Source organism: Hipposideros armiger, unplaced genomic scaffold (assembly GCF_001890085.2).
Source record: "Hipposideros armiger isolate ML-2016 unplaced genomic scaffold, ASM189008v1 scaffold_834, whole genome shotgun sequence".
Classification (NCBI taxonomy): Eukaryota; Metazoa; Chordata; class Mammalia; order Chiroptera; family Hipposideridae; genus Hipposideros; species Hipposideros armiger.
The window spans coordinates 52,553-79,443 of NW_017732184.1; the positions used below are offsets into that span (position 1 = coordinate 52,553).

Below are 26,891 nucleotides of genomic sequence, written 5' to 3' on the forward strand. Positions count from 1 at the left end.
GGCTTGGCTAGGCACCGAATTTCTCTCCTCTGTGGAATGAGTTGGAAATGCAGCAGTAAAAATCAGGGGTGAAGGAAGCATAAAGCAGCATAGGGGTGAGACTGTGTGAGAAGACACTCAGCCCCGCTGTGGATGGGATGCGAAAGAGACAGGCGTGGGGATACAAGGCCCAAGGCAGTGGTTCTGCACTGGGAGGGGGCGGACCAATTATGCACAAGCCTGGCCTTTCCCACCTGCATCATTCTGCTTCGCATTGTAGCAAACCACCCTAAAATGTAGTGGCTTAGAACAGTTTATTATTTCCTAACCTTTCGGCGCATTCACCGAGTGGTTCCTCTATTGGTTTCCCCTGGGCTTACTCATCTAGGTGGTTCATTTGGCGCTGAGATGACCACACTCCCATGTCAGGCTCACGTGGTAACTGGCTGTTGGCTGAGGTGCCTTGGTTATGCTCCACATGGTCCCTCATCCTCTAAAAGACTAGACTGGCTTCCTTACATGACAGTCTCAGGGCAGCATTCCAAACGTGTGAAGGGGGAAACTGCAAGGCCTCGTGAGACCTCATGTTTGGAACTCTGACACCTTAATTTCCACAACATTCTACTGGTCAAAGCAAATCACAAGATCAGTGTAGACTCAAGGGACAGAAAAATAGATTCCACCTTTTGATAGCATGAGCTGCAAAGAATTTATCGCCATATTTAATTTACTCCCTCCCCCTCCCACCCCAAATGTTTAGAATCCAGGGACAGAGAAGTTAGCTGTTTGAAAAAGCTTGCCAAGCAGTGATTCTGAATCGTCAGCTCCCTGTTAATATTAGTGATTACCACGCTAAGATTGAAGACTATGTGTTAGCTACTGAGCTCCACACATGACTTGTATCGTTGGTCTCTGCTCCTTACAACAATCCTCTGAGATACGTGTTCTTTTAACCTCCATTTTTGTAGACAAGGAAATTAAAGTGCAGAGAGATAAGGTTATTTGCCCAAAGTCAGTAACTTTTCAGTGGCTATGCTGACACCTGAACCCCAAGGTCATGGTGTTCATACTCTTTGTTGAGAACTGGCCTGGAATAACCTGCTGAAAAACTCAATACTAATGATAATTAAGTCATGGTGAGTTACAGTGTACGACAGCATTTCTTCACATCCATAATCACACTTGCCCCATATGACAGCCCCGTGGTGTAGTTAGCACAATTTTGAGGAGTTGAAACTGGAAGCTCAGAGCTCCGGAGTGAGTGGCTTTGCCCATGGTCACATTCCTAATAAACCTGGAGAAATAGCAGTGAGTTCTACCCTCAAGTGAGAGTCGCAGCCCCATGAGGGAGGGGCAGGGCCTTATGTGTGTTGTTTACAGATTCATCCCTAGGACGCGGAGTGAGCGAATGCTGCCCTCTCTGTGATGAGCCCACGGACGCCTGTGCCCCAGGTCAGCATGGGGCCCCTTTTCCCATCCCCAGTTGGGCCTGGCCTGTGTGGGGAGGCTCGGCAAGGAGCCCTTGCAGCTCTGGGCCTCAACCAGGACCTTTAAAGGAAAGGGCCAGTCTTTTCTCTGTGTTTTTCTTTACGAGAGGAGATAAACTAAACCTCAGTTAAAGCAGGTTAGGCATTGAGAGAATCCTTTAACTTGGGATTTCTCCATGCTAGAACTGCTAAGAGAGGTTAAGAATTATTCTTTGTGAAAGCATGCTGGAATTAGACCAGATATCATCAACGCTTTTTCTGTCCCACCTATGGGATCTGCCAAGCCCCCAATCCCCCCCCCTCCACCCTCCCTAGGCCCCACCCCCCGCACAAGTAACAGTGGCTTCATGGACTGGTTGAATTCTCATCTTGCGGGTGGAGGAGACACCTCCCTAGGTAAGCATATATCAAAATGTCCTGAGATTTGAGACATATGTAGCCTGAAAAGGCTTCCTAAGAGATTCTGAGTCTCATTAGGTGCCTCTCATCTCTCACTGGAAATTAAGCTTCACGAGGACATGAATTTTTGTCTCTTGTTTATTCTTATATCTAGCATCTAGATCAGGGCCTAGCACATGGTAGAGTGCTCTCTCAGTATTTGTTGAATGAATAAACAGTTGATAAAGCTATCCTCTATTAAAGGCACCTTCTCCACTTCCAACTGAGAAGAACTGAAATGTAGAGTCCTTTGGGTAGCCCAGACACTCATTGGCTTTCAGGGCTAGACTGAGGACCTTTCGCATCCATGGTTCAGTAAAATAAGTGAGGGACCTAAGGCCTCTCTCGATTGTAAGGAGGTTGGGATCTCCCCAGGCTCAAGTCTGGCATATCGCCCTGCCACTGCCTACCCTGGGGAGTGCTGAGGTTCATTCTGTTCACACTTCCTCACTGAGCAGAGTCCTTTGGTCATTGGCTTGGCTAGGCACCGAATTTCTCTCCTCTGTGCCCATGTACACGTGGGAAGGCTCTTGTTTGACTTGCACTTTTAAAAACAACTTAAGCATGTTGAGGTTTCCTGTTGATCGGGGGCAGCCAGAGGCTATGACCCAACAGGGAATTGTTGGCCAATCCCTGACTCACCCGAGCTCCAGTTTTCTGTGTGTGAGCAAGCAGTGACAGCAGCCTGGCTCGGGGGCAGCTGGCTGCCTTCCTGTGGATGGCATGGCACTCTGGAGGCTGCGAGGCTAGACTGTCCAGCTCTTTGAGGGCCATGTGTGACATGAGGGTCAGATAAGCCTTTGTAGCATGCAGTGTCGGCAAAGCCCTGCTGTCGCTGAACTAAAACTGGGAAGAATTCTGAAAGTTTACAGTGGTTACCCAAGTAGACAACTAGAAAAGTGTACTGAAATGGAATTATGCTCATAGTTCTATGCAATAAGCTCACCTTTATCTCTTTTTTTCTTCATTTGTTCATCATTCACTGAGCACCTTCCAGATACTGAGTATGTGTCTCCCCACCTAGGAGAAATCGTGGTCTAGTAGGGAAGACCAAGAGGTCCTCAGACACTTGAATGATGCTGCATTCAAGATAGGGCTGTGGGGAGGGCGAGGGGGTGGTAGATGAGGGTAAAGGGGATCAAATATATGGTGACGGAAGGAAAACTGACTCTGGGTGGTGAACACACAATGTGATATATAGATGATGTACAGAATTGTACACCTGAAACCTATATAACCTTACTAACCATCGTCACCGCAATAAACTTTAATTAAAAAAAAAAAAAAAAAGATAGGGCTGTGCCCTGTGCTGTGGGGATTTCTGCTGAGCTGTGTCTGGGGGCCCCGGTGGTTCACAAAGATGGCAGAGGCCACTGCTGCCTCTTTAGAGAGGCAGCATAGTATAGTGTAAGTTCATGTCTTGGTTTTACCATGTACCAGCTGAGTGATCTGGGATGAGATAGTTAACCTTTCTATGCCTTAGTGTTTTTCATTTATAATATGGGGATAATAATAAGTGATAATAACGCTATAGAGTTTTGATGAAGATTGAACGAGTCAATATATATATAAAAACATTTATTTTGAACTATTTCCGGTATTTGCTAAGATCTGTATGTAGATTTGGAGCTGGGAAGTGGCTGGTGTTTGATGGGATGCCACTGCTGGAGAGTAGAGCTGCCTAAGGAGGTGCCCTCCCCTCCCCCTAGCCTTCTCAGTTAGAGTGGAAAGGACTCTGTCTTGAGGGGCCCTCCTGATCCTTTTGAGACCTTTAAGGATCTGAATTTTGATCAAGACCCAGGCTGAGGAGCAGGAGCTTGTGTCTGGTAGTGGAAGTCTCAGAGGGAGCGTTCTTGTTAAGGAGACAGATCAAAGGGCTTGAGTGTATTTGGGGGCTACTTCAGGAAATGGAGCTGCTTTATACCAGCTTATGAAAACCGATCATTAGCACCCCTTGCCAACTCCACATTCAATGTCATCAAATCGATAGCTCAAAATCAGCCTTGGTAGGAACATTTATACATTTATACCGTGGAACTTGGCAAATGCTGCATATCTATGTTTTCTCCCCAGAGAACTGATTGTTAAACATCTACCAGCACGCCACTGGTCTAACTCTTCTCTAGTTGGCAGGTGTAGACTCCTGGGATGCTCTCACCTGTCGTAGAACTGGCTTCTGTTTCTGACAGTACGAGGAGTCTCTGGCGATGAATCGGGCAAAGAGGCCCACTGAGTTTGGCCTGCTGTGCTCAAGGAGCTGTTTCTTTTCTTGAGGACAGCTTTGAAGGTGCATTACTTAAATAGAGTACTTTGAGCTTAAGAGTTTTATGGGAAGGAGGTTCTGAGCTCTCTAAGATTCAAACACGATGCCTGTGGTTGTCAGGTCACTCACTGCCATTTTCTCTTCTTTTTCTTTCTTTTTTGCTCCTAGGTCTCAGTCAGTCTCTCCACCTCCAGTTCTCTCCCCACCAAGGAGTCCCATCTACCCCCTCAGTGATAGTGAAACGTCAGCCTGCAGGTACCCAAGCCGCTCCAGCTCCCGGCTGCTCCTCAAGGACTGGCACCCCCGTGATCCTTCACCCCAAAATCCTCAAGCTTCCTCCCCAGACACTTCACCACCCATTTGTCCCCTCAAGGCCACCAGCTTTGGTTATTTGGACGGAAGCCCTTCAGTGTGCAAGAGAGAAGACCAGAAGGAGAGTGTTCAAGGGGCAGCCCAGGATGTAGAGGGGATAGCTGCTTGCCTCCCTCTTGCCCACAGCACTCCATCCCTGGGGCCAGCAGCTGGCCCACGGAGCATCTTTCAAAACCGCACTGGCCCCCGTGCCCACAGCCTGGGCATCCGGGAGAAGATTTCAGCATGGGAGGGTCGCCAAGAGGCTTTGCCCAGGATGAGCATGTGTGGAGAGAAACGGGAGGGCTCTGGGGGCGAGTGGGCGGTCAGTGAGGGCTGCCCCAGCGTGGGCTGCCCCAGCGTGGGCTGTCCCAGCGTGGTGCCGTCCCCCTGTAGCTCAGAAAAGACCTTTGATTTCAAGGGCCTCCGGAGGATGAGCAGGACCTTCTCTGAGTGTTCCTACCCTGAGACCGAGGAGGAGGGAGAGGCACTCCCTGTCCGGGACTCTTTCCACCGGCTGGAGAAACGGCCAGGCCGGAGTGAGCCCAGTGCCTTCCTCAGGGGGCATGGTAACAGGAAGGAGAGCTCAGCAGTGCTGAGTCGCATCCAGAAAATTGAACAGGCCCTGAAGGAGCAACCAGGCCGGGGACTCCCCCAGCTCCCCAGCAGCTGCTACAGTGTAGACCGAGGGAGAAGGAAGCCTGGGACCTTGGGCGCCTTGGAGGAACCCACAGGAAGCGCCAGTGTGAGCGCTGGCATCCGGGCAGGAGGAGTGGCTGGAGTTGGGGGGGAGGCGGGCCCACCCCTGGAGAGGGAAAGCAGTGGCTCCACTAAGACAGGGACCCCTGGGAATAGCCCGAGCTCCCAGCTGCTGCCATCGAAGAGCTCCCCAGATCCCGCTGTGAATCCTGTCCCCAAACCCAAGCGCACCTTTGAATATGAGGCCGACAAGAACCCCAAGAGTAAGCCAAGCAATGGTCTACCTCCTTCACCCACGCCTGCTGCTCCACCACCCCTGCCCTCCACCCCAGCCCCACCAGTCACCCGGAGACCCAAGAAGGACGTGCGTGGGCACCGCAAGTCCCAGAGCAGGTAATGCATGCCTCTCCACGTCTTGTCGCTGAGCATGGTGGCTTTCTTTTCAGTGGAGGATGCCAAAGCAGATGGTAGTCATGGGTCACAGTCAGTGGTGCCTTATAAGTGCTGAAGCACCAGATAATTGTTAGGTGGTAACGGGACGCAGGTGACAAAGAGATTGTTCTGCTCTTGCAGGATAAGGGTACTTAAACACAAGTAGGAGGGTAACAGCACTTCTTCCAAATGCCGTACACTGAAAATGTTGACTGGGTGTAGCCTTTGGAGTAGATTTAGGCTGTGTCCCGAGCCCTGCTGGAACTTCCTTAGTCCTCTGTGAGAAGCAGAGGGCCACCTTGTTTTTAGACAGAATAGACAGTGACTAGAAGACCAGTAGGATCTTAGCCTCGTGACTACCTGAAATAATTAGAAATTGCTTTCTCTGAGTGCGGCAGTGTCTGAATACTGCATGTTTTTATTAACACAATAGTCTTGACACATTTAACAGGATTTCCTCTTTCCTGAGTGCTGCCTGGCAATATAGGAACCTGGGCCTGGGTCCTTGGATCTTGAAGGGGGAGACTGATAGGAAAGGAGTGAAAGAACATTTCACCTACTTCTCGGCCAGGTCCAAGAATGACCTGTTCTGAGACTCGCATTGCTTTCCCGTCAGTCTCAGCATTCCTGAACCGGACTCCCCAGGCCATCTCCACAATGACCGTGACCTGGGGGCTGGAGCTGTTGGAGTTAGGGAAAGCTGACAGGCATGTTCTCTGAATTGGAGTAGTCTGGGGAGCCGGCTTCCTTTGGAGGGCCTGTCTTCCCACCCCCCAACCTTTCTCTTCTAACTCAAAGTCAGGTGGGCATTCGGGTTTGTTTCACTTCTGGGATTCTTCAGTCTGACCCCACACTTCCGGCTTCATCCAGCACATCCCACCTCATATAGAAATTTTCCTGACATGTGCAGAGAGGAAGAACGAAGGTTCAGAGCCGTGAGTCACAAGAGCCCTCTGCAAAGGGTAGCTGGCTCTTTAAGTTTTTAACAGCCCTCCGAGAGTGTTTGCTTTGTCTCTATTCACCTATTTCTATAAACACCTACCCAGAGCCTGCTGTGCGCCATTCCTTGTGCTGCTCAAGGGGAGAAAGGGGCCAATAAGACATGGTTCTTCCACTCAAGGAGTTCGTGGTCTGGTGCAGGAGATTGATGCACAAATAAATCATAGATGCTGTGCTACGTGCCCTGATCCATGTCAGTGCAGGGCCCTGCAGAGACCCAAGGGGAGGAGAGGCATCTAAATTAGCCTGGGGAGTGAAGGAAGCCTCCTCATGGAGTTGCTGAGCTAAATTTAGAACAGCAGAAAGCAGCTGGGTGAAAGGGAGGGGGAGGATGGGGCCACAGTACATCAGCCTGAAGGTTTTATACATACTCCCACACACATTATACTTATCTAGAAGATATACACACACATGTACCATATATGGCAGACTCGCTTCCTGTAAGAATTAACTTAGCAAATTTCAATCTGTGCTCTTGGAAAAAAAAAGAAAAACGGTTCAAAAAGTCCAGGTTGTTTGGTTTGCCTTCCCACACAGTGAGCATAGTCCCCTGAGGAGCACGAGATGGTAAGTTTGTATCTATTGTGCCAGGTATGATTCTTATATTTAATATACTTGGTAATTTTTTTTAAAAAAGACAAGCCAAATATTTCTTCTGGTATTGGACCAAAGAAAAACAAATCTGTTAAGAAATCTGAGGTAGATATTAGTCTTAATGAAAGACACGTGTGTTGGTCTTTGACATGGTACCTTCCTGAGGGATTTTCAAGGATAATTTGGCTGAACATAATTTGTGTCTTCTGTGCTGACTTGAGAACTACCTGTGTAAGATGTTGACTCCACTGTATACATCAGTGGAAGTTTGGTCTCAGACCAGTAGAGGTCTGAGGGCCAACATTCAGGAACCACTGTGCTCAGTCATTGGATATTGAGCTGGCTGAGATGTTGGGGCCAGCGGCAGAGATTTGGGAGTCACCATGGTAGATAGGGTGATGGCCATCAATATTGGACCCCCAGAAAGTGCAGAGTGAGCAAAAGAGTCTTGAAGACAGAACTCGGAGAGACCCTGGCATTTGAAAAGCAAATGGAAAAGGGGATCCCTCACAAGAGCCTGAAAAATAATTGCTAGAGAGGCCGTTGAAAACTCGGAGGAGCCGTGTCATAGAGGCAAAGGGAGCTGGGTGCCAGTGTAGAGTGTGTGCTTGTGTCAAATGCTACAGAGTAGCCAGGCAAGCTGAGAACAAGATGTTGCCTTTAGAACACTTAGTCCTTGACCTGCATCCCGGGACCCTTAGCAGGAGTTGCCCATTAAACAAGAGAGAAAGGACTTCATTGGCCGGAAGGTCTAATTGTACCCAAAAGAAGAGGGAGGTGTGAATGGGTGAGAGGAGGGATTCAGTCAGTGCCTTTCCTTCTCTCCCTCCCCAGCAGCCTGCTCGGACCTGCCTTGCAGAGGGAGAGGACACAGCTGGGGTCAAGTCTTAGGTGAGGGAAGTGCCTCCACCATGAAGGAGAGTAGTAGAGAATGCTGTGGGCTCAGGGTTTCTGAGGAGTTAACAAACTGCTTTTGAAATTCCGCAGTAGAAGGGAAGGTTATCCAGGGAATGGAATGGAGCCGGTGACTCACTGAAGGGAAGCTGGATATCTTAGAAGTAGCTTCTGGCTGCAAGGTGCCCTCCTATTGTAGTTCCACCTCAGAAGTGGTGTGATTTGTTCTGAGGACTCAGCCCCTCCTGTTTCAACAAACTGTTCACCACCAACTATTTCCCTGATCCCCAAACAACCCTGGGCATCACCCGTCCTGTGTTGAGTCTTTACTGCCCACCCAGTGCGGGAGCCCTTGCCAGGATGCAGACATGATGTGAGACTCTGAAGGCAGATCAGGCACTCAGTTCCTGTGGCAATGGCAGATACTTCTCAAGGAGGGCTCAGAGGCCCACGTTAAAGCCCGGGCGAGTCCTGCCTCTGTCGCTTCATCTCCTTGAGCCTCTGTCTCCCCATTGGCGAAATGGCACAATACCTAGCAGCAGCATTGTGAAGACTGATGAAATAACACACTAAAGCACCTGACACAGCGTCTGACACAAAGTACCTTTTTTGGCTGTGGTAGTTGTTATTGGCATTATTTGCAGTCACCCAGGCTAGGGCCTTTCAGACCATCTAGCTCTTCATTGGGGTGGTAAGTTTGGATCCATCTTGTGCTTTGCTCAGTAACTGGTCTTGTGAGGAGGACCTCTGGTCTTTGCTGGTGCCCATGGCCGTTCTCTAACAAGGCCCTAGGAATCTGGTTCAGCCGGAATGACTCATGCTCTTGTTATCCACAGAAAATCCTTTGAGTTTGAGGATGCATCCAGTCTCCAGTCCCTGTACCCCTCTTCTCCCACTGAGAATGGTACTGAGAGCCAACCCAAGTTTGGATCCAAAAGCACTTTAGAAGAGAATGCCTATGAAGATATTGTGGGTAAGCAGTGGCCGAGGTGGTGGGCTGGGTTGTCTCTGGGCTACAGAAGAACAGGAATGGGGGGACATCCCCGGGTTCCAGTTCATTCACCGTGGACAGACATGGCCCAGCTTCTGGAACTTCTCAAGGAAATGGGCATCCGAGGGGGCAGTTTAGCAAAGACTGAGCAGCTAAGAGATTAAAGCCTGGCCTTGAATGAACTGAAACCAAAAGGGCTTCTGGGACCACAAAAGGCGGAAAACCACATCATTCCCTTTCTTTTATTTTTGGAAGGTTTTGGAGTCCCATAGGTTCCCTTCCGTAGCTATGTGTTCTTAGGCAACTCATGTAACATTTCTGAGACCTGTTTTCTCAAATGATAATGTTATGATAACAAAAACAGCAACAATAATAATAGTAATACTTCATAGGATTATTATTAGGATTAAATGAGGTAAAATACACATCAGAGTATCTAGCCCAGTACCTGGTTTCTTGCTATATCTTTCCCTTTCTCTTTCCTTAAAGTAAGTGGTGTCAAGAACTGGGAAAGCATCTGAGATTTTACTTTGCCTGCAAGCTAACAAATTTAGCCTGCTCCAGTCTCACAGATACTGGCAGAAGGCACAAGACTCCTGGATCGTAGAAAAAGGACGTTATTACTTGTGGCACAACAGGCAGCATGAGCGTAGCGTTCAAATGGGTTCCCCTGGCTTCTGAGTCCCAGTGGGCAGTGAGGAGGAGGTCCAGGGAGAGGCTGCACTCAGCTTAGGAAACTCCATCTTGTCAAGGGGCTGCTGGCAAAGCTGCCCATGCGAAGACATGACCCTTATTGCCCTGGTCAGGAAACACATCTGCCTCTGCCCTGGAGGGAGACACTATTTCTATCTTCCAAGACTGTTTGCTATATAAATATATTAGGAAAGATAATCTGGAACCATTGATTTCTCTTGCCCAGAAGGTCAGAAATGTAACACACCTTGGGGAATTGTCCTCCAACAACTGGGAGAACTTGGGGTCGGCAAACCTGTGTTTGGGGGTCAATGAAACACCAATAATTAGGCTGGGTTGGGTTTCTTTTTGGCTTTTGGTTTAATTCTGGCCTCATTCTCTGGTGGAGGCTTGAATTCTGCTCAGGTAAAACGGGTGTCCCAGTGTGGGGTGTGAGGAGAAGAGAAGCTGCGTGCTGGTTCACGTGTCCGCGCCCTCTCTCAGCTCTGTTTCTGTCTCTGTCTTATCTCTGTGTTAGGCCTTGAGGCTGAGAACATAACTTAGCTAACACATTAGAGAAGACTGGTCCTAGGGGATAAGAACCCCCTAGATTCTCATAAGGTCGTGGAATCTTAGGAGGAGAGAATCATCTATTCCCTCATTTGATCTGAGCCATCAGGTTCATAGTTTGCTCCTTAGAGCTTGCGGGGCCAGCATTTCTGGGGCGCCAGCGGCAGTGCTTGGATCCACATAGGCACCACTTTCCCGGGAACGGAGCGGATAGCCTGTAGCCATCCAAAATGAGGATATAACAGGAAGACTGTGCGAGTGAGATCCCCTAGAACAGCAAAGGGGCTTGGGGAGGGAGACCCCTTCCCTTACCACTGGGAACAAGGTTTGTACTCACGGGTCACCCAGAGTTGAGGTCAAGAGCTGTGGGGATCAGAGAGAGGCACAGCCCCATCTCCCTCCCACCCGTGTTGCAAGTACATTCCCATTTCCTCTAGTTTGGAAGAAACTGTAATGACATTAGTGTCCAGGGCCCTTGGGAGCACCCCGTGTGGCTGCTGCAGTGGGCAGAGGAGGCGCGGCCAACACCGGGCCTCCCTGTTATCTCTTGTCTGAGAAACTTCAGCAGCCCTTCTGTGCTGCGCAGGGGTTTCAGGTCGGGGAATGTTCCTGTATCGGCTGAACTGCCGTAAGAAAAAAGGACGCTTCAACCATGTGAACTGCCCGGGGTTCCATGATTCCAGGGCTCTGTTTGGGGTTACTGGGGGCAGTGTCTGGTGGGGGGTGGGGGCGTGAGAATTTTGGAGCCACTGTCCTGAGCAACAGAACTGTTCTCTGGGACTTCTTAGGTCAGGGTAGAGAAAAGGAAGAGGGAAGCAAGTGTGTCTGGGCCTCAGCCTACCCACTCAGTAGAGGGGACTTCCTGCCACTTTGGGATGTTACTTGAGGAGGCAAGAAAATACAGGAGCAGCCTGGATGCTTCTTGGATGGCTGAGCTAGAGCCGTGGGTAAGGGCTGGTACAGGGTGAGGTTGGAGCTGCGGCGTGCTCCTCAGCTGCTCACTAGATTTTGGAATGGGGGAAGACTCAAGGGGATGGTGTAGGAGGGAGGGCCGGGGAGTAGCCCAGGCACCCGAGTTTTGCTTTGGGGTGGGTTTCAGTAGTTAGTTAGGTGTCCTGGGCATGTTTTCCTTATTTGTATCTTTCACAATGGCCCCGTCTGGACTTCTAGACCTGACCATGGAGGCTAGAGGGAAATACAAGGGAGAATATTTTTCTCTTAGATTCTGGTTGATTCATCCCTTTCTCCATCTCTGGAGACAGGCTCAAGAATTTGGACCCTCCCCCAGAGGCTTGAGGGGTGAGGGTGGGGCTTGTTGCTGAGCCCTGAATGTCAGTTTCACCTTTTGCCTTGAATTGACCAGCGCCTGACTTCCCGGGAGCCTCTCTCTGTTCTTGACCCAGCCTGTGCTCTGTGAGGTTATGGTCATTTCAGGTTCCTTTGGTATTACCTGGCTCTTGCAGAGGGAAAGACAGAGCTCAATTTGGGATGTATGATAATGAGGTGGGGGCAGGGAATGGGTTGGGCAGGGGAGCAGGGGAGAGAACACCGGTGCTAAATCTCCCATCTTGGGGACCTACCGATTGGACTGGAGTTCCTGGCTTGTTAGAGGTTGAGGGCCAGAGACTATCATATCTTTTTTCTGAACAGTGGATTTAAACGAGGGGCCTTGGGAGTTTGCTGGCGTTACACCCTGGGGAACTGGGGTGGGATTCTCCAAAATAGGCTGAGGTTTATCCTGCTAATTTGCAATAGAGGGGTTCAAAAACAAAGTGACTGCCTTGGTGCTTCCTGGGACTGTTAATTCTCGCCTGTCCAATTTGACAGCTGCCCCTGGAAGATGCTGCCGTTCTACAAAGCCTTATAATCATTCGCATTCTGAGCCTGACTCTTAAAAAAATACCCGCAAGGAAGCAGCTTGATAGGGAGTTGTGTGGAGTGGCCTCGGCGCCTGACCAAGGAGCCCGGATTGCATTCCTCCAGAGATTCCCACTCCTGTCAGCTAGCTCAGGCTGAGAGACAGTTTCCAGGAACTTGAGTGGGATGGGAGCTGGGGACAGCGCCAGTCAGCCTGACTGCAAAGCTTTTTGAGCCTCTGCTCTCTTTGCCTTCTTCTCTTGTTTGTCCCCACGCCGGGAAGCAGTAAGGAATGGCGGGCACCTCACAGCATAGAGGCTGCAGCCAAGAGGTGCAGCCCAGGGATCAGTCCCCGGACAGTTGGGAAATGGTGTCCAGACTTGGAGGGTGGGTAACAACTGACTCCTTAGAGCTCCCTATCTATGATGTGCTATGCATTGTGGGGGGAGTTGGGTCTTTATCCTGACCCTCCCTCTACTGTGTGTGTGTGTGTGTGTGTGTGTGTGTGTGAGTGTGTGAGTGAGGGGGTTGGGGGAGGCAGTGGAGAGGCTGAGAACCTGGAGAAAAGGCTAGTTGGAACCCGGAAAGGGATGGGGAAGGAAGCTGCAGACCCAGGGCCCTAGCCGTGGGTGTGGTCCAGGAAACTTAGGATTTTGTTTGGAGAAATCCTCAGTGCCTAAGCATGCACACACACACATACACACACACCCCTTCCCCAACTGGTTCTTCCAGTTGGGTGTGTGTTGGGGGGAGGGGGCACATTGGCACTTGTGGTTAATGACCAAAGGAGCTGTGGGGAGGAGAGGGGGCAGGGCTGGGAGGGGCTGGGTTCTTCCTTCAAGAGAATCAGTGTGATAAATTTGAGCTCTGAACAGCCCCTTTAAAAGAGTGCAAAGCAGAAATTCTTGGCCATGCCCTTGTCCCCTTATCTCATCAGCAAAGCTGGGAAGGGTTGAGACCTCTGGCTTCCCCAGCCAGCTTCATGAGATGAGATGGGATTGCTTAGGACCAGGACTCCAGGGAAGAGGGCGTACCTCTTCTCCTTCTCACAGGGTGGTGGGGCTGCCCTCAGGGAAGCTGTGTGGGCAGATGCGCAGATCAGTATTGTGGTCTGCCAGGCTTTCTGTCTCCCGTCCATGCCCCTCCTAAATCTTCACCATGTTTCCCTGTTCAGCTGTAGCTTCTCCAGCCTTGCTGTAGCTCTGCTCCCCTGGAGGAAGCCCTATTCCCCAGGCCTCCTCCTCTCCCAACGCTAAGCCTTTGATTTGGTATTAACGTGATCTCAGCAGGTTCAGTTACTGGCTGTAGGACTCAGGGCCTGCTTAGCCTCTGCACTTCCCCATCCCCTGGGCACCCTTACTACCTGGAGAGTACCTGGGAGTATCGCTGTGAGACAGCTCCAAAAGCGTCGTCAGGAACACTCTAGGAAGTTGAGAGTAGCAGGTGAACTAGGGCTGTGAAGGGCCCAAGCTGAGGCCGGGGAGGCAGGGCTTGGGCCGGGGCCAGCGGTCGTTTCCTGGAGAAATGATCAGTGTCCTGGTTCTATCAGAGAGGATGTTAAACATTGTTGGAGAAGAAAGAGGCTGGTGTTAGGACTGGGCAGGCAGGAGGAGCAGGCATTTGAGGCTTTTCTGAAACTTAGTTTCCAGAGGCAAGACTAGTGCTGAGAACCTGGCTGCTCCCGAGTGTTTCCTCCCAGGTTGTCACTGCTGTGCATGAACATTGTACATCTATTGCTTCCCCGGGCCTCAGTCTCCTGCATGTGTTTTTGTTTTTGTTTTTTTGGAGATTGGGATTTTGTATCAATGTTCAAAGCTCTGATTATGTGGAAAGAAAGAAGGGAGGGAGGAGGAAGGATGGATGGAGGAAAAGAGGGTTTGATTTGGGACTCGTCATGGTATTCAAACTATGTAGAAACAGCCATCCAAAGCAGTGGTTCTTTAAAAAAATTTTTTTTTTTAAATTGGGGAATTGGGGGGATGGGAACAGTGCTGGGGAATTGGGGGAAGGGGAACAGACAAGTTGCTGTCGTTTTGTTCTTCAGTCTAGCTGTGGAGGACGTTGCTTCACTGGCCCAAGTTGGCACCGTCATTGCGCTCTTCCCGGGCGAGGCAGATCAGTTGCCGGCTTCTGGATGGCCGCTCACTGCGGCTGCTGGCTGCTCACGCTGGCTGCTGGCTACACATGGTAGCCCATGGCAACCCACTGCCACAGGGGCTGCAGCCTATGCTGTTGGCTGGTGACTTATGGCAGCCCAGCTCCAGGTTGAGCTGCTGTTCACCATCTTAGCTGTAGAGGGCAGTGTCACTGGCCCTCATATGTGGGATCCGAACCGGGGCCCTCTGGCGTCCCAAGCCAGCTCTTAACCATCGCGCCACTCGGCCGGCCCAGTGGTTCTTTTTTTAAAATGTATTTTTCAATTATAGTTGATATGCAATATAATATTAGTTTCAGGTGTACAACGTAGCAGTTAGACATTTATATACCTTATGAAGTGATCACCCCAATAAGGCTAGTACCCACCTAACACCATATACAGAGGGTGCCAAAAAAATGTATACACATTTTAAGAAAGGAAAAAAACTATTAAAATCATAATACTCAATATATACTAATAACAAAAGATGAATACAAGTCACATTAGACTTCTGCAATTACAAGAGGTGCTCAGAGTGGTTACCATCAGTGTCCAGACACTTCTAATTACAGCGAATTACTGCTTGAGCAACGTTGACCAAAGTGTCCACTTGTATACATTTTTTGGCACCCCAGTATAGTTATTACAATATTATTAGCCATATTCCCTATGAAAGCAGTGGTTCTTAATTAAGGAGGAGCAGTTTCTTCCTTCCTTCCTTCCTTCCTTCCTTCCTTCCTTCCTTCCTTCCTTCCTTCCTTCCTTCCGTCCTTCCGTCATCTATTCATCCACCCATCCATCCACCTGCTCAGGGGACATTTGACTGTGGCTGAGACATTTTTGGTTGCTACTGTCCTCTAGTGGATTGAGGTCACGGTTGCTGCTAAACATCATACAAACGTACAGGGAAGTCACCATGACAAGAATTACCCAGCCCCAAATGTCAGCAGTTTGGAGAAAGTCTGATCTGCAGGAGTTGAGACAAGGTCATCCCTGTCTAGAGGAGTTGAGACAAGGTTGGGGGATGATGATAAGATCTCTGGCTGGTCATCTGGCCCACAGCACTTTGGCTTTCATGAGCTGGGAATAAATGTTCTTCCTGTCCCCATCTGAACAGTGATGCTCTGGTCCTATTTTCCAGGATCAAGAAGACCGTGCTTTCATTCTCTAATTCTTGATCCCCCACCTCACTGCTACAAGATATATGTTGGAGAGGGGCCAAGAAGTACAGAGTCTGTCCTGACTCCTCCTGCGTGCCCACAGTGGGGTAGGCTGGGGAAAACATGCAGGGGATGCCAGGTTTAATATTTGGCTTCTTGAGCCAGGGTTGCTGGGCCAGCTCTGCTTAGTCAGGGCTCTGGAATGGAGACAAGTCATTTTCATATCATGACTGTGTTACAGGAAAACGGCTGCTCAGTTGCTGAGGACTCAGCTGGTGTTGGGAACCACTTGATCCAGTCTCAGATCCTTTTCTCTGGGGCTCAGTGGTCACCCACTGAGCAGGTTCAGTCCTGCTGCTGAACAGAGAAAAGCTGAGTGAGCCCTGGGGCTCAGCACGTGTGCTCCCTCCGGCAAAGCCTGGTTCTGGTCACTGGTACCTAGGTCGCAGGTCCCACACAGTGGTGTTGATAATGGAGGAGTGGATATGGAAAGATACTCCCAGTCCCCAGGGACCTTGTCACCACCGTGATGCTGCTGCAGGACTGACCTGGCTCATAATACTGTATTTTAGAGAAGTCTAGGCATGTGGGCGTGTGTTGGAGGGAAGGGGGCAGGCGGGGGTGGCTTTGTGGGAAGGCGTTGCTCTTCAAGGGCAGGGACTGGGCTTTGGACTCTGACATTCCCTGGTCCTGCCACTCCAGTGCCTGCTGCCATGGATTTGGCTCAGACTCCTTTCAAGCCTTTCACACCTCCCCTGTGTCACAGCAGGGGCATTTATTCCAAAAAGGGAGTGAGGACCATTCTCTTTTTGCTGAGCTCAGTGGTAGAGGAAATAGAGTGACACAGTGGTAAGAGCTGTTCATTAAGTAAATAATGACCGAGCACTCACTGCTGGTGCTGGGTTTCTCTCCGTGGACCAGACAGTAGACCTGCCTTGCAGCAGTGCTGAGCAGTGTAATAGGTGAGAAGGAGGCCTGGGAAAGACCTGCTCCCTAGAGTTCTGTAGAGTTCCTCCATGCCCATCCTCCAAAAGTGGGTCCTCAGGAAGCAGTCGGTAAAAGGGTAAAGGGACAGCCATGTGACCTCTGAAAGCTTTTTCTACCTTGAACTGTGTATCTCTGACTCTATATCTCTGGGGGTTTTGCAGCAGAGGGACTGGGGCCAAGGAAAGATGCTTGGTGTTGGCTCTGTCCTCTGGCTGGGCACAGGCAGGGGTGGCTGAGCCAGTCTTGTGCAATCCCTGAATTTATAAAGCAGAGGCCAGACAAGGCTGAGCTGAACCGGGGGTGGGGGGTTCAGCTTCTGCACTTGGAGCCAGGATCTGTTTGTAGCCTCCCACTGCAGACAGGCAGCTGCATGACTCATGAGCTGAAGAGCCAGGCAGAAGCCATTCTCTTTGGTTCATAGGAATTCTGCTCGTTTGTGTGTGTGTGAGAGTGCGTATGTTTCCATCTTCCTCTCTCCCCCTACTCTAACTTTTCCTCCTCTGCAGGAGAGCTGCCCAAGGAGAATCCATATGAGGATGTGGACTTGAAGAGCCGAAGAGCGGGACGAAAATCCCAGCAACTGTCTGAGAATTCCTTGGACTCTTTGCACAGGATGTGGAGTCCTCAGGACAGGAAGTACAACAACCCACCTACTCAGGTAATGGCAGCACCCACTTGGGCCTGTAGGGTCAGCATGAGGGCCACAGTGGGGGCCTGCTCTACTAAGGCTTGGGCCAGCTTCCGCTCAGCCTTTTCCCCTCACTAGTGTTGGCAAAGGAGGTGACCTCAGGAAAGAGCTCTGCACTCCGGGACTTCCGTCATGTTGAAGCCCTTGTGGACAATCAAGGCATGCTCTTAGGGGCATCCTGTCCTATCATCTTCCTTTCAGTGTGAGAGCTCTGAGCTGCCAAACTAAGGCAGGAGCCCCTGTAGTCTGCTGTCTTATTATTCCTCCTCTGTGGGAAACAGGAAGACAGGGCCCTGGTTGGAGTCTTAGTATTCTGCAGCGCTGGCAGAAATGATCTCAGCACTAGCATTTGGGAGCCAGGCATAGGCCCAAGAACCAGATCTGAGAGCTAGCCAGGTGTCCACGAGACCTGGAGCCAACTCCTGTTGGAGGGAGGAAGAATGAATCTCTGACGAATGGACTGACAGAAGGCAGAATGAGAAGAAAGGTGAAGGGTCAAAGGAGGCCCGTTCACTCCTTCTGCCCTTGTCCAGGGTGGAGAGGAGGCAGGAGAACTGAGATGCTTTCTTGGATCAACCCAGGCAACTCTGATTCTCTATACAAATGGAGGAGCCCAGATATTTTATAACATTGGCTAGAGAATATAAAAATTATCGCCTCTGGCTTTGGAATGATATGATTGTGTTTATAAAAGATTTACCTTCCTAATGTGCTCTGTTCAAACAGGCTTCCATTGAATATGTATTGCCAGACCGATTGGGCTGGAGGAGGAAATTGGGGGAGAGGGAGGAAGGAGGAGTTACGGAAGAGTGATGAGAGGAAATGCCAGGTCTAGACAATGGGTGGGTTGCCTGCTGAGTTTGCAGAGGGCGCTGCTTTTCTTGCAGCGAGCTGGATCCGCTGAGAGTAAGGTGCCCTGTGCTATAGGATGGGAAGTCGGTCTAGACGGAGCGAGGCAGAAAGTAGATCAGGGCTGGGGGTGGAGGCAGGCCAGGACCGTGTGGGCGAGGGAGCCGGCTGGCTGTGAGACCTTCCCTGCTGGGCTTTGGTGGTCAGAGCCCGGAGCCTTTGTGTGCCCCCCTGGGAGAAGTGAGCAGGACCAGGCTGGCACGGAGATTATGGCCTCTGCTAGCGAAGCCTTTTAGAACCAGATTGGGCTGAGGCGGGAAGACCCTCCATCAGCCAGGCTCAGTCACGAGCAAAGTCTAAGCCTTGTCCCAGAGCTCAGGAGGAGTTCCCAGAATTCCCAGTTGGCCCTCTCTTTCCACTCAGATGAGAGGCCAGTTTTCTCAGCCTCTGCTTGCTTTATTCTGGCAGAAGTAATTAAACTTCCTTTGTGGAAGCAAGTTTCTAATCTAGCCCTGACCTGCTGATTAGCAGCTGAGGTCTTGAATTGAAAGAGGAAACCCTGGTGGATGGGAATTCCAGGATGGGTTTCGGGGAGCCAGGCATGCCAGCCTGTGGCTGCTATGTCCAGGCCCTAGCAGATGGATGCCGCCTGAGGCTTCAGGGGTGAGTTCCTCTCCCGTGTTCTCTTCCCCCATGCCAGCTCTCCCTGAAACCCGGCAGCCAGTCCCTGCGCAGTGGGAACTGGTCGGAAAGGAAGAGCCACCGGCTGCCACGATTACCCAAGAGGCACAGCCATGACGACATGCTGCTGCTGGCTCAGCTGAGCCTGCCGTCTTCACCTTCCAGCCTCAATGAGGACAGCCTCAGCACCACGAGCGAGCTGCTCTCCAGCCGCCGGGCCCGCCGCATTCCCAAGGTAGCCTCCCCAGTTCGGTCTGGGCTGCTGGGCAGGCAGGCGGGTAGCATGTCTCTCCTTCCTTCCTTCCTTCCTTCCTTCCTTCCTTCCTTCCTTCCTTCCTTCCTCTGGGGCTGCTTCCTCGATTCTCCCTGAGCATATTCTGGGTCCATGCACTGGCCTTTCTTTTTCATCTGGCTAATTATCCCCTTTTCTTATCAATAAAGCTGTGTTAAGTGATAAATGATAGGCAGACGTTAGAACAGGCCAGTCTCGGCACCCAGGGGACGTTCCATGCCTTTGGGTGGGTGGAAACCAGTCCTCAGGAGGCCCCCCATTAGCGAGTGGGGGGTGTGCATTTGGAGGTCTCTGTGCACGCATAAGCATTTCCAGGTTTTGAAAGACCTCGGACTTAAACATGGGTCTCCCCTTCTATAACTCTCAGGATTGAGAGTTTTCAGCAGTGATTTGCACACACAGGGAGCCAGGCCCAAATCCTCAGCCCAAAAAGCAGCAGGATTTAGCCAAATGGTATTTTTAGCCTGCAAACAATGCTTGGGAATAATGGGAATTGAGCTCCTTCCTGTCGGGGCCCCAGGTTGTAGTCCAGAGGGGAAGGACGAATCCGTGTTCCTGTTATTGCATCTGAGGAGCTCTTTGTCTCGGTTCAGTGACTCTTGGGACCCAGAAGCTCCCATCCTGTCCAGTTTGATCACAGTTCCTTCCTCTAGGGAACTAAATTTAATGGAGCAGAAGACCACTTGGGGGGTTAGGTAGATAGAGAGCTACCAGGCAGCTACTTGGAGTCAGTGCAGCAGGGAGACCAGTACTGGGCCTGGTGTGGAGAGGGCAGAAGAAGGCTTGGGCCAGTAAGGGAACACGTGGCCTGTACTAATCAGCCTTCTTGGAAGTAGGGGTAGTTGGTGTTAAGATTCTCTCATCCTTCCGGCTTTTCTCACCCAGCTTGTCCAAAGAATTAACTCCATCTACAATGCCAAGAGAGGAAAGAAGAGGTTAAAAAAACTGTCTATGTCCAGCATTGAGACAGCGTCACTGAGAGGTAGGCCTTGATGCCTGAACTGGTTCAGAGGTCTGGGCCCTTGGGCATTAGGAACAGGGAGAGGCATGGACTAGCCTCAGTTTACCCTTCTGTGGGCCTCCTAGGCAGGTAGAGTCCTGCCAAGAAGTGGTCACATAGGAGGGAAGGACCAAAGAGGGAAGGAAGTCCTGGGATGGGCCGGTTCAGGCTTTGGGCTGTGGATTGCTGAGTAGGGAGGTGGGTATGGAAATCTGCTTCTGGCAAAAGGAAAGCTCAGACTTACTGAGCGCTGTGGTCTGGTTCCCATTTCAAATCCTGGTCTCCTGGAGGCAGGGCCCTTGTGTTTCACGCCCATAGGCCTCTCTGCTGGCTCAGCCTCCAGCTTTCCCCAGACCTGGACCAGATGGATGGTGGTTTGTATATAGATGAGCACCTGCAGTTTGAGCTCTGAGGGACCTGGGCCACAGGCCACTCAGCACTTGGCCGTGGGCCCCTAGGAGCCCGGACTAGGTACAGATTCATCACTTGTGAGAAGAGTTGGGAGGAGGGCACAGAAAACTTTTGCTGTGGGCAGTGGTTCAGTAAGCATGCACTCCTGCTGTTACTTTTGCAGATGAGAACAGTGAGAGCGAGAGCGACTCTGACGACAGGTTCAAAGGTGAGGCGTGGCTCCCCGGGAGCGTGGAACCCTTTCCCAGCCCTGGCTGTAGGGGCTCAGCCTTCCCTTCCTCTGCATTTTTGCATGTGTAGTTCCCATGTCCCAGATTGGCCTGGTTTGGAGAGGCAACAGGCCGGCAGGATCCCGGGCCAGCAGAGCAAGGAGCTATAGAGGAGTCTGTCCCTGCAGCCGTGCGAGCCCAGCCTTGTGCGGTTCACTTCAAATGTCTCCCTTTGCCCCGATCTCAGGCTAGGGACCTTGCCCATACTTTCCCAAGCCATTACCCGTGAGAATTGGGTGCTAGATTTGCCTGGTAAATGTGAATCTGGAGGGTCAGAGATGGGTTCAGAAGGCTATTAAGTACCTCTTCTGGTTATAAGAAATGTGCCGTGGTCTGAGGAAACTGGTCCTTGGAGGCCTTGAGGCCACTCACCTCCCCTTTCCCTAGAGAGGAGGACTGCCACCTCCCTGAAAAGGTTCTGGGACCTTCACATTCCAGGGGCCTTGGACAAATCTCTGTTCTTTCTCTACTGGGAAACCCTGTCTAGACCTTCCTGGTGATTCAAGTAGATGGAAGTAGCTCCCTTTCTCTTTGCTGGCCCCAGCCAAGCGGGCAAGTGGACTTGGGCTTGGGGATAGGGACAAAGGGTTCAAGTCCAAGGACTAGGGGCCCAACAATAAGGCTTTCGTGGGTGTTCTTATCTTCTAGTCCAGTTGGCACAGGGGCAGGGGCGGGTGGGTGCCAGTGTTACATCCCTGGGTGTGCCTGGCTTGGGCAGTCCTATTGGCCCACACAGCCCCCAGAAGCTCCAGGAGGCCCAGACCAGGAGTTCCCTCTGTCAGGGCGGATGGAGCCTTTGTATAGACGTAGACACCCTGCCCCTGCCGCGTCTCCCCCAGACCTAGCTGGGTAAGTGTGTCAGACTGAGCTTGTGCATTTAGAGTTGATCCACAGAGACCCAGCCCTGAGTCTGGTGTGGAGAGGGGCTAGTGTGGGGTCTGTGAGGGTCCGGCCTGCTTGTCCACTGATGTGTGACCCACCCCCAGCCCACACGCAACGCCTAGTCCACATCCAGTCGATGCTGAAGCGTGCGCCCAGTTATCGAACGCTGGAGCTGGAGCTGCTTGAGTGGCAGGAGCGGGAGCTTTTTGAGTACTTTGTGGTGGTGTCCCTCAAGAAGAAGCCATCGCGGAACACCTACCTCCCTGAAGTCTCCTACCAGTTTCCCAAGGTGAGGCTGCAGGAGGGAAGAGAGGGCTCAGGGGTTGTGAGTTTGGGCCAGTGCTTATGCTGAGGAGGAGGGCGGAGACAGCACCCCCCAGGGCTCTTAGAATAAAATCCAAATTGTTTATAGGGACGACGAGGGACGCCAGCTACTTCTCCTGCTTATATACTCTCTTAGTACTTTATTGAGCTATAATTCACATACTGTATAAGTCACCTATTTAAAGTGTCCAATTCAATGACTTTTAGTATATTCACAGAGTTGTACAATCTTAGAACATTTTCATCACCCCAGAAAGAAACCCTGTACCCATTAGCAGTCACTTCTCATCTCCCGCGCCTCCCTTATCTCTCAGCCACCACCCCTTCCCTGCTCATCACCACCAACTCAGCCTCCATTCTCTTCCTTTAACGCTCACACCCTTCTCTCCACAACTGCTTCTGCCTGGAACGTCCTCTCTCCAGCTCTTCACATGGCTGCTGGCTCTTTCTCATCCTTCGTTCTCTGCTCATACAGTACCTCTCCCAGGAGATCTCTCCAGATACCTTAAAGTAGCCCCTCTCCCTGCCCAGTTCTCTCTGTCATATCACCCTATTTATTTCATTTGTGACACCCTCTGAAATTGGTGTCAGACCAGAATGTGCAGGAACAGGGACCTTGTCCACTTTGTTCCCATTGGTAGCCCCAGCGCATGGCAAGGTGCCAGGTGCCTCATGGAAAGTGCTCATTTGGCCTATGTTGAATGAATAAATGATGGCTCAGCCCATACCCAGACCCCTCTGTGAGAATTGGGAGTGGGGACAGGGTCTGCTGAGAGGCATGCCGGTTGGTGGGATGCCATCTAGGGCTCTCAGGGGAGGAGATGCCTCTCAGCAGCCCCACCACCCCCAGGTTCCATGCCTTCTCTTATCCCTCTCTCCTCGTATTCCTCTTCCCTGTAGCTGGACAGACCCACCAAGCAGATGCGGGAGGCGGAGGAGCGGCTCAGGGCCATTCCCCAGTTTTGCTTCCCGGATGCCAAGGACTGGCTCCCTGTGTCAGAGTATACCAGGTGAGGCCCGGCCCGGCCCGGCCCGGCTAGAGGGAGGAAGGGAGCAAGGCCTCTTTACCCCCATAGCAGTGAGCACCTGAATGGGCCCACCCTAGTCCCAGCCTCCTCTCCTACAGCAACCTGGCCCTTCACCCCCTCCCTGGGATGGCAGTCACTCTTCTTGGGGGCTGTCTCCTGGGTCCTCTGATGCTTCCCTGATGCCAGACCTCTCCCTGTTCCAGTGAGACTTTTTCTTTCATGCTGACTGGGGAGGATGGCAGCAGACGCTTTGGCTACTGCAGGCGCTTACTGGTGAGTAGGGCCATTCAGTCCTCAGGGACTGGGCCACAGTGTTTGTATGTTTGTGTGCCCTTCAACTTCAGCTTGTATAAAATCCTATGTTCTGCTCCCTTGTATGCTCCCTGAGGCTACCGCAACACACACACACACACACACACACACACGCACGCACGCACGCACGCACGCACGCACATGCACACACATGCACACACATGCACACACACATGTACACGCGCACGCACACACACACAAACGCACATGCACATGCACACGCGTGCGCACACACGTACACACACGCACATGCACACACACACACTCACAGATGAGGCACACCTGGGATGGCAGGACTCAGAGTGGCCTCTCTGACTGGGCCCGGGGATCTAAGATAACCTGTAATAAGGGGAGAGAGTAGCTCGCCTTCTACTGGGCCATGATATGTTTTTTGCTTGCCTATACTTTTTCTTGTCATTCATTTGCCTCGGGTTTCTGAGCTCTGATTGCTAATCCCAGATTGCAGGATTCTATCACCCCAGCACTGTGTGTGTGTGTGCATCCGATTGGGTGGAGGACAATTTTCCTCACCTCCATACCTGGCCAGGCTGATGTGGGGAGGTGTCCTATCCATGGTCTGGTAGGGCTGGAGGCTGAGTAGGAGCAGAGCAGCCCCTTCTCTGGGATTCTGGAAGAGATGCCTTGAACTCAGGGGAAAGGGAGGGTTTTGAAAATACAAGCCACGTTGTAGAGAGAGAAGCCCTTCCCCACCCCTCTTCCCATTATTCCTGGGAAATAGGTCAAGGTAACAGTAAAGAGAGTTCTATGGCACTCCGTCCTGGAGCTCACCCGGGATGCTGTTGGCTTGGGTTCTTGACTATGATTCAGGGTTCCTAGGCCTTAGTGGGAGAAGGCCTCACAAGATGCTGGTCTAGGGGCAGGTGAGGGGGCTCCTCGGCAAGGGTACTGTATAGCAGGGACCCCATATGAAGGATTTGGGGCCAATCATTCATTCATTCATTCATTCATAAACACATATCAAATGCCTGTTAACATGTTAAAGGCACATAAAGATGAGACATAGAGCTTACCCTCAAGGAACTTCAGATAGTCGAGCAGAGGAGGTAGGGTTTTCAATATAGAAGGGAAGGCAAAGGGAATAAATTATTATTTAGGACCTATATGTTCCAGGCTAGATGCTTAAAGTATGTCATTTTCTTTGATCTTCATAATAGCCTATGAGGTAATATTATGTCCATTCTTTAGATTAAGAAACTGAGACTCAAGAGTGGAATGATTTACCCAAGGTCACACAGCCAGTGAGGGACAGAGCCAGGATTGACTCCCAAATCCATTTAACACCAAGTCTGGTACTCTTGGATCACCCCAAAGATTGATCTGGGGAGAAGTGATATATGGCTATAGAATGCCCAGTGAGCGGGGCTAAGGGAATGGGGAGCAGTGCCAATGCAGTGGGGGCCAGGCAGAGGCCGTCATGCCCCAGGGTCACCTGTGCCTGGAGGGGAGCGTTCCGAAGGCTCCCTTTGCAGCAGAGATGGAGCAGAGCTGCTCCTTTGCAACGGGCCCACTGCCCCCAGGGAAGAGCATGTTTGTCCTGGCGTGCTCAGAGAGGGCCTGGGCTGGGCCCCTGCCAAGGGGGCTGGCACTAGCTCGGCATTCCTGCAGATTGGACACAATGATTCTAACCCAAATCCCACATACTTGATTTAATCACTTGGGGCTTTAGGGGAGGCGGGGGAGAGGGAAAGATTGAGGAGTGAGTTTCAGGCCTAATATGGACAAAAACAGATTCTGCCTTCTCTTTAGATCTGTGACGTGTGGCCAGCAGGTTTGGAGACTGAAATAGCCCCATCTGTATTTGCTTAGCTGCCTGCATGAGGGGCCAGCACCTGCTGCTCTCCTCCCACCCCACTAGGCCTTGCCAGGCACTCCAGGCCTCCGAGCCAGAGGCAGCCAGAGTCCTGCCAGCCCCTGGCTGGAGAAGTAGACTCCTGTGGACTCACCTCAGCCTGCATTTGGGGGCTGCTGGCGCAGGGAGCTCCCAGTGCACATCTTCTCCAGCCGCCTACCTGTGAAATCTCTGTTCTCTTTGTTCCCTCTGTCCTGTGCCTTTGTGTCTCTTTCTCTTCCGTCCGGTCAGAAAGCAGCATGCCTTAGAGGTAAGACAGCGAATCAGAGGCCAAAACAGATTCCTGGTCTCAGGACTTCTAGACACATGACCTTGGGCAGTGGTTTAACATTTTTAGACTCAGTTTACTCATCTGTAAAATGAGGATAGTCATGCCTGTCTTATGAGTTTTCTGTAAAGTACCAATCCCAGGACTCAGATGTGGTAAACATTCAATAAATAGTAGTTTGCTTCTCTTAATCTATTTTCAATGACCTTTCCTAGAAGGGGATGGGTCAAGGAAGGGAGAAAAGAGCAACTGAGAAAAGGAATGTTTGCCGAATGCCCTCTGTGGGGGGCAGAGACTACATGGCTGTTGCTAAGAATGTACACAGGTCCCGCTCATTGCCATTGCGTCCTTGGGGGTCTCAGCCTTAGGGACGTAAATCCACAAATCGTGCTATAGCCTCTGCCAAACTGCTTTGTCCTTTGCCAGCCCTCATCACTGTCCTCCTGGGGGGCAGGGTGGAGCCTGTGTGGTGCTTTGCAGGAGCCTGGCACCTTCGGCTGGAAGGCCCACCAGAGGCTCAAGCCTGCCCCCGAAGAGTGGCCACCTCTCCTTTGGGACCCGGTTGAGTAGAGGTTTAGAAGAGACTTGGAGTCCTTCTTCTACTAGAAGAGCAGTCCTTAGTCCTCAGGTCCCAAGAAAAAGGAGTCAGATATAGTAATCATGCACTCTCTGTGTCTTTGTCTCTCTCCTCCTTGTCCCGGCTCAGCCAAGTGGGAAAGGACCTCGGTTGCCAGAGGTATACTGTGTCATCAGCCGCCTTGGCTGCTTCGGCTTGTTTTCCAAGGTAAGAGGGCTCTGGCTTACTTCCCTCCTCCTCCTCCCAGCTGACAGCTCCCATCGGAGTATCTGCAGCCAGCTTAGATGAGAAAACCACCTGTGTGTGTGTGTGAGTGAGAGGGCGCTAGAAAGAGAGCATGCAAGAGCAAGTGGAAGCGAGCTCTCGGTCTCCGTCCTGATGCCCAAGCCTCGCTCTTCCTCAAACCAGCTGGCATGTCCCCAGCTCCTGCACCAGCAGTGTCTGCTAATGTCACAGCTGGAGTTCTGGGGACAGAGACCACCTTGGGGATGCAAAGTACCCAAGGACCTGACTCTCAAGTGATATTTCCTTTGCATAGCTACTCAGTTCTTGGGGTCTTAGGCAAGGACTGGTTAGGAAGCAGAGCAGTCAGTGAGTGCCAAGGGAAATGGGAAAAGTAGGGTGTGAAGCTCCTGGCAAGGTAGCCCTCCTGCTCCCAGCTTTTGTCCGAGGCTGATCAGATGCCAGGCTGCCCTCTTCTCTGCTCGGGAGGTAGGGAAGGGCAGCGCCCTGACACCCTTCCTCTCTGGGCTGCTGGCGGGGGCACAGGTCCTAGATGAGGTGGAGCGACGGCGTGGGATCTCTGCTGCGTTGGTCTATCCGTTCATGAGAAGTCTCATGGAGTCGCCCTTCCCTGCTCCAGGGAAGACCATCAAAGTGAAGACATTCCTGCCAGGTGCTGGCAACGAGGTAGGTTTTCTGCTGCCTCTT

At 51.4% G+C, this 26,891-nt stretch overlaps 1 protein-coding gene across 1 annotated transcript in view; it reads left to right on the plus strand.

Moving 5' to 3' along the window:
• DENND2B (DENN domain containing 2B) overlaps nucleotides 1-26,891 on the plus strand; it is a 53,921-nt gene that overhangs the window by 8,585 nt on the left and 18,445 nt on the right. The window contains exons 2-12 of the mRNA XM_019629264.1: nucleotides 4,336-5,610; nucleotides 8,973-9,109; nucleotides 17,017-17,168; nucleotides 18,748-18,963; nucleotides 19,906-20,002; nucleotides 20,595-20,639; nucleotides 21,687-21,871; nucleotides 22,807-22,916; nucleotides 23,138-23,207; nucleotides 26,091-26,168; nucleotides 26,730-26,870. Of these exons, the coding sequence (XP_019484809.1) occupies nucleotides 4,336-5,610; nucleotides 8,973-9,109; nucleotides 17,017-17,168; nucleotides 18,748-18,963; nucleotides 19,906-20,002; nucleotides 20,595-20,639; nucleotides 21,687-21,871; nucleotides 22,807-22,916; nucleotides 23,138-23,207; nucleotides 26,091-26,168; nucleotides 26,730-26,870 (2,506 nt within the window). The remainder of the gene's footprint in view (nucleotides 1-4,335; nucleotides 5,611-8,972; nucleotides 9,110-17,016; nucleotides 17,169-18,747; nucleotides 18,964-19,905; nucleotides 20,003-20,594; nucleotides 20,640-21,686; nucleotides 21,872-22,806; nucleotides 22,917-23,137; nucleotides 23,208-26,090; nucleotides 26,169-26,729; nucleotides 26,871-26,891) is intronic.